Source organism: Tuber melanosporum (assembly GCF_000151645.1).
Source record: "Tuber melanosporum whole genome shotgun sequence assembly, scaffold_183, strain Mel28".
NCBI classification, from domain to species: Eukaryota; Fungi; Ascomycota; class Pezizomycetes; order Pezizales; family Tuberaceae; genus Tuber; species Tuber melanosporum.
Window position 1 is genome coordinate 88155 of NW_003298845.1, and position 6938 is coordinate 95092.

At 50.2% G+C, this 6938-nt stretch overlaps 2 protein-coding genes; one reads left to right on the forward strand and one right to left on the reverse strand.

The window, feature by feature from the left end:
- Positions 1-547: 547 nt before the first annotated feature.
- Positions 548-2981, reverse strand: GSTUM_00003673001 (uncharacterized protein; the record flags this gene model as incomplete). XM_002837322.2 has 4 exons in its annotated part: positions 548-809; positions 990-1124; positions 1248-2753; positions 2815-2981. The coding sequence occupies 4 exons, from the start codon at positions 2979-2981 to the stop codon at positions 728-730; spliced, it is 1890 nt and encodes a 629-aa protein (XP_002837368.1). The 3' UTR covers positions 548-727.
- Positions 2982-4802: 1821 nt separating this feature from the next.
- On the forward strand, positions 4803-6717 carry GSTUM_00003674001 (uncharacterized protein). XM_002837323.2 has 5 exons: positions 4803-5061; positions 5226-5318; positions 5374-6155; positions 6205-6343; positions 6392-6717. Exons 2-5 carry the CDS (start codon positions 5249-5251, stop codon positions 6475-6477), a joined length of 1077 nt encoding a protein of 358 aa, XP_002837369.1. The 5' UTR covers positions 4803-5061; positions 5226-5248; the 3' UTR covers positions 6478-6717.
- Positions 6718-6938: the final 221 nt, after the last annotated feature.

Genomic DNA, 6938 nt, shown 5'->3' on the forward strand with positions numbered 1-6938 from the left:
ATGTTGCGTAGGCATCGTACCAGTGATGCTGCTAGGAAACAGGTGTAGTGGCTGGAGCAGTTGATAACTCCGAATGGACTAATACAAGGCTCAGAACAAAGCGTAGGCTGCTGTTGAAAATATGAACCCTCAACTAGGAATCAGACGGTGGGCCTGCCAAGTCCTCCACTAGCATACTCCGTTTTTTCATGATATTTTTTTGACAGCGGGTTTATGGTTGGTGACTCTGAGCACTGTGCTGTACCCTTACGAGTGGTGCTTGTTATGCTGGGTGCCTGCTGTGTGTGGTACTCGAGCATAGTACCGGTACTGTAGCGTAGAGCCCCGCACCGGTTAACCGCCAGACATGAAAACCGTCTGACGGCGTCTGTCTTGAAGATGATGGCGCTCCCAAGATTAGCTCTTCCCCCCACGAGCACACTTCCCTACGATAGTCTCCTACCCTGTAGAGCTCCACCGACTAAAAGTCATGATGATACTCGTCCCCACCCCAGAACAACCCACCAACACGAACGTACGCACAGCCCAGCACTCGCACAGCGCAAAACCACCTATACCCATTCGATTATATCTAACTTACTGTACTGGACCGACTCCAAAAACCCAATCTACGTACACCAAACGACACACAGCGAGAGACAAAAAAGGAGACACAATAACAAAAGAAAAATCTAACGACAGACAACCCCAATTCCACTCCCTCTCCCCTCTACCTCTTCCTCTCCTATTACCGCCCCCTCGGCCCAATAATCTGCCTTCTGGCTCCAAAGGCAACCCCCATCTTGCCTTGATTCGCTCCGCCAAGGTAACTTTTTTGGTTAAAATATAGATCAGCATGCCGTACTTAAATACGATGCAGCAAGAATATTAAAAAACAATAAAGAATTAAACAAAAGTGTCTTATAGGCGAAGGAAAGAAGAAATGTACTGCAAAACATGCAATGCGAAGACGCCAAACTCAATACAAATCGAGAATATCATCAGCATACCCATATTGATTCACGTCCCAAGCCACATCTTCCGTGGCCGCTATTGGAACGCGCTGTTCAACTTCCCTCTGGTTGGCCTCCCATTCCTTCTGTCTCTGGCGCTCGCGCTCTCGCTCGCGTTCTAGGAGTGACATGCTGTTGTTATGTGTTAATAGTGATTCCAACAATTGGGGTGACATGAAGGTTGAGGATGAAGGTACTGGTGCTGGTGCTGATGATGCTAAGGAGGGTTGGAGGGAAAGGAAGAAGGATGTTAACCTGGCCCATTTGTACGCTTGCTGTTTTTCAAGTTCCTCCCGCTCATAATCAGGGTCTAAGGCGTCGTCGTTGGTTTCCCAGGAGCGGCTGGGTTGCATGGGTTCTGCCGCGTAGTAAGCGTTTGATGTGCTATGGTTAACTGATGTGTTATGGTTAGCTATTGGCGCGGGGGGGAGTTTTCGAGGCGGTGGTGTCGGGAGAGCACGAGGTTGGGGGATTGGTGAGCCGACTTGCTGGTGACGGGGAGGTGTTTGTGGGGGTGGGGTGTTGTCGTTTTGCCAGGTTTGGAGGAACATTCTTTCAGACTCTTGATCTCGGTCCCGATCACCGGTCCTGTGGCTTCGGATAAAGTTGGCTTTTGAGGGGGATGGTGTTGAAGGAGGTTCGCCGGTTCGGTGTTTTCTAATGGCCATTTCTTGGGCGTCCCGACGCATTCTCTCCGTGTCTTGTCGTCTTCTCTCCTCCTTCTCTGCTTCGTAGATTCGCTCTCGCTCGCGAGCTTTTTCGAGCTCCCTTTCCAGTTGTCTGATCCGCTCACGTTCTCGCTCGCGCTCCTTCTTCTCTCTATCTAGCCTTAGTTGTGCTTCTCTATCCCTAACTCTCCTAGCCTCCTCTTCGCGGCGCTCGAATGCGAACTCTTCCCTTTTGCGTTCCAATTCCCTTTTGTTGTCCTGCTCACGCTGCCATAGCCTTCGCTTCTCCTCCTCCTCCTTCCATCTCCTCCGTTCCTGTTCGATTGCCGTCCTCTCCTCCTCCTTCCGCCATCTATCTGCTTCTTCAATAGCTCTTCGTCGTTCATCGGCAGCTTGTAACTCCCGCTTTCGCTCCTCTTGGGCTTCGGCCTCCCGCTTCTTTGCCCCCTCCTCTCGGCGTTTCTCTGCAAAGCTCATGGTAGGTGGAGGTGATGTTGCAGTCGTGCTCTTCACCGCCGGGTTATTAGTGATTTGTCGTCTAGCACCAAACGAGATCCCCTGATTTCCTTGCGAAGCTCCACCTATGTACCCATACTGAGCTATATTCCAGGCGGGCAGAGTAGCTGTTTCATCCGAGCTCTTGCTCCAGGTGCTTACAGCTGCCTTTCGCGGCGGCACGGAAGGTCTAGCCGTGCTACTGGACCCGGAATACCCGGATACAATGCTACCTCCTCCCCCACGGCCGGCAGAGCCTCCTGATACTTTTCTAGAACCCCCGGTCCATGAGCTACCCGCACCACCAGATAGCTGAGGCGAGAGCTGTGCCGTGACTTTAAGCCCACCGATGGTTGTCGGGAAGGTTCCTGGTTTCAGTTTATGGGCAATGCGGGAGTACGAGGTGATACACTGACAAACTTGAGCTGGGTCTTTTTGCTCGTAGAGGTCGACCGTGAGAAAGAGATCGTGAGGAGGGAGCGAGACAGGAGGGCGTGCAACAAAGGACAGAAAATGTGAAATATTCTCCATCTGAACGAAAGGCATTGCTGATTTCTTGAAACGAATTTGGGGAGACTCTCCCAAGAGGTTTGCAAGACTATAACAGGTTAGTGGAGCCTCCTTTTACTCGCCCCAGCAAGAAAAGAGGCAGAATGTACCGGCAGAGTATACTTCCATCTCTCAAAACCAGCATCAAATCCTCATTACCGAGATTCTCGTTGAGCGTAGCGGTGATCCAATCCTTGATCTCCTGCGAGGCCTGAGGCGTATACTTTCCAAGGCGTAAGCGGGAAAGGTCCCTGTCCAAAGACGAGACAGAAGCCATGATATTGGTGAGGGCGATGTGATAGTAGCAGCAGTATCGGTTGTAGCAACGGTAGTACCGTACCGGTAGCAGATTAGTTTTTCAATGCCGTAAATCGAGGATGATGCGGTGAGGTTGCATGTGAGGCCAGGTGAGGGGATGAGGCTGTGGAATACGGTACTCGGTAAGCAGGCTAGGTTATGATAGGATACTATACGAGTAATATATCACAGCAGGGAAGTAGGCGGCAACAGGGGTCAACCGCGCAGCTGGTGGGAAGAATAAATTTAAGCTTGTGGGGGAGTGAAGGAGAGGAAAACAAGTGGATGAAAGATACTCGAGTACTCGTACTCTGTGCATGATGGAAAATACCCTACGGAAAGGGGAAGGTACTCGTAGCTGGTATTGCAGGGTAGAGAGCCGCTTTCAACTCTGACTATTTCCCAAGCCATGAGGCTCCCTCATATTTTCACTTCAGGAATGGATCAGGACATTCCACGTAACAATTTGTTGTGGCGCTCCTGATAAAATTCGTGGCTGGTGCGAGCACAGCCAGAACAACGGCATCAAAAGACAGCACGCCACTCTAGCCACTCGGTTCGGCTCCCGGGATTCGCCGAATCAGGTAGGCTTGGTGATTGCTCTCTACGAGTACTCGAGTATGATACACGGCACGAGCACGGCAGGGTACAGTACTCGGGAATTTCACAAGTACTCGTACTATAGTCTACGCGTAAGCGGACACCTTGATCTAAGGAGCACCAGAATCACAGATTCTTGGCGCCAAGGTGTCCAGATATCTTTGAAATTCGCTAGTACTCGAGTAAACCTACACGAGTGCCAAGTTAGTCCACAGAAAAGCGAGAACACAATGAGGCGAGAAGGCCCTTATAGTCTAGTACCGGTGGAACTGTATAAGTACTCGTACTGTACTCGAGTACTTGTACCATGGCACCGTAGCGGTAAAGCTTTTCGCCATTCCCGCATCGTCCTTGTGCAACCGCTCGCAGTTACAAGTACGGTACTGTAGTCCACTCGAGTACGAGCACAGTACCGGCACTCGAATCTCAAGCTATTGCGGACACTGTGATGCGGTGCCGGAAGTATCTCACCGATAGCTTAAGGTACTCTCGGCCCTGCAGAACTTCAGGAGCACATCTCCTCATACTTGTACCTACAAATGATTTCAAGAATCACAATCATCCGCCTGGATTTCAGAGGTAAAAGTGCCGGTAATCCGAAATTCAAATCCAATCCATATTCTATTGCGCGCAGTATTCTGCGGCTGAAATCAACGCCAAAGAGCAGGGTGCAGCACTGCACGGTAGAGCGGTTGGCTTCATCCTACCGTGCGAGAATCTCCTCCAAAGGACTAATGAATGGTCCTTATGGCTAGTCTATGAGTCAGTAAAGAATTAGACTGCAGCTCGAGGGATACAATTTACTCGAGTAACCACCCCTTCCCTCACATTGTCACACACACTCTCTCTCTTCGTGTGTGTGCACGATCAGGGAGCGAGATGGCATTCAGGAGAACAAAGAAAGCACAATTCCGCTTATATAATATTGGTATCATGAAGAATTCCAAAATCCACCCCACCCCCGCTACTGGTATTTACTGTACTTGTAACTAACTCAAGCGCCCTCGAGGCGGCTACAAGTATTTGCCCCCAAGCGAATGGAAATGGGGAAAAAAGTGTTAGATTAGGAGTCACGCCAATAATGGGTTCCCCCTCCTGGGATTGAGATAGATGCTGTGTCACGTTTCCCCATAGAAGAGATGTGCTCGAGTATGAGTGGGTGGGCTGGAAACCAACACCAAACCACCAAAAAAAAAAGACAGTTAAATATACTCCCCTGAAAGGATAGGCCTGCATCGGTCTATCATACTCCTACAACAAACTCCCCCTCCCTTGAGCCCCCTGCTCCACTTGCCGCCGCAGAACAAACTACGGTACTCGTACAAGTACATATCTCACATCCCGCCCCTCCTCTCCTTCTTCCTCCTCTCCTTCCTCTTCCCCCATTTCCTTTTCTTCCCTCGTGCCACTACCCTTCTCCTATACGGTAACTTCTCTTCATCCTCTGACCTCTCGTTATCGTAAGTGCTGCCCTCCTGTTTTTGCTTTTGTTCCTTGTCGAGCAGGGATGTTTGTCAGCTACCCCTCCACTATCTTTTTATCCCTGATAACCTCGCAAATCTTCCCGATACCGGTGGGATTGGAGAGCAAAGCTTTTCTTCCTACTGACTTCAATCACATTTAGATCCACAATCAATCAGAGCAATAATGTCTGCTGGTGCGCCCCCTCCCCCCAATTACGCGGGATCTCCTCCCCCGGGAGGAAATTATTACCCTCGTAAGTTGAAGCTGAAAATTACTATTGGAGTCATTTCGCTGAATCTTGACTCCAGCTCCCCCAGAAAAATCTCCCTACGGACCTGGAGGCCAAGCCCCACAGCAGCAGCAATTCTCTCCTCCCCCCGGAGCGCCCCAACAACAATACTATCCTCCCCCTCCCCAAAATTACCCTCCGCCAGGGCATCCACCTCCACAGCAACAGTCTTTCCCCCCTCCGCCCCAGCAAGCACAACCCCCTCCCGCACAGCAACAGCAACCTTATGATTCTAATCGCGCTTCAGTGCCTCCTCAACAAACCGCTTTTGACCCCTCTCGTGCTGGTCCACCGTCGCAGCCGCAACAGGTTGCCGCTGGTACTAGTGCCGGTACTATCACGGATACCTTAGGCAGTTTCAATGGTGGAAGCTATAGAATCGACCATAGAGACTGCAATACCCTTTTGACCCTTATGCTTGCTCACGGGTGCCCAGTGACCGCCAAACCCGGCGCCATGGTAGCAATGACTCCAACGGTAACGTTGAAAGGCTCCGTCAAGTTCTCCCTGAAGAAAATACTTGCTGGAGGTGAAATGGCGCAATCAACCTACACTGGCCCTGGGGAATTATTGCTTGCGCCCGCGGCGTTGGGAGATATTGTCCCTATCCGTTTGGATGGTCAGCAGACTTGGAGTGTCGGCAAGGATGCCTTCTTGGCTTGTACCCAGGGCGTTGTTAAGGACTACAAGAGTCAGGGATTGGGCAAGGCAATGTTCTCCGGCGAGGGATTGTTCGTTTACAAGATTTCTGGACAGGGAGTTTTGTTCGTGACTAGTTTAGGTGCTATTATTCAGAAGAATGTAGGCTGTCAATTTTTATTCTGGCTAGCGGTTGCTAACGTATCCGCAGATGACCCAAGGTGAACAGTTCATTGTTGACAATGACCACTTGGTTGCCTGGAATTGCAAGTACACCATCGAACGTGTTGCCTCTGGTGGTATCATCAGCAGTATGTCGGCTGCTGAAGGCTTGGTTTGCAGATTTACCGGTATTCTCTCTTCCATTATCGTTTTTATTTTCTTTGTCTAACGCATAGTAGGCCCTGGAACAGTATTCATCCAAACTAGGAATCCAACCGCCTTCGGCGCCTGGATCGCCTCACATGTACCGGCTAACCAGTAAATCAGACTAGAATTGGGGCCTGGTTTTGGGTTTTTGGAGGGGTTGTTCTCCTCTCGAGTTCTTTGGCCAGTTGGGCGACAGGGTTTTCAGCTGGGTAGCATGGAGGTGGAAATTGTTGGGGGGGTGGGGGTTTTTTTTTTTTAAAAAAAAAAAAAAAAAAAAGTGCACTATGTACCTTCTAAGCGATGGGATTGATGGGCGGGGTGAAATCTGGGTATCATGTTACTTTGATATCTTTTCCATGATCCAGTGTGTGATAAGTTACTCTTCTAGAATTCCCCGGTGAAATGTGATGATCTACTCGAGTACCGGGTTCGATCATCTGCGGCTCATTGCTCCCACTTGCAGCATGCAGCACAGGCTAAATAGCCGAGTGACCCCTTGTGTTGCCTCGGTTGCCAGAATAACAAAGCTATTGTTCGCGAAACCAATGACTTTACGCGACTTCCCACCAACACATT

What these genes read in the sequence shown, in the direction of transcription:
- GSTUM_00003674001 (XM_002837323.2), top strand. Translation starts at nt 5,249, where the DNA reads ATGTCTGCTGGTGCGCCCCCTCCCCCCAATTACGCGGGATCTCCTCCC. An exon ending in GTGCTATTATTCAGAAGAAT is followed by an intron (nt 6,156 to 6,204) that starts GTAGGCTGTCAA and finishes ACGTATCCGCAG; the next exon opens with ATGACCCAAGGTGAACAGTT. An exon ending in CTTGGTTTGCAGATTTACCG is followed by an intron (nt 6,344 to 6,391) that starts GTATTCTCTCTT and finishes TCTAACGCATAG; the next exon opens with TAGGCCCTGGAACAGTATTC.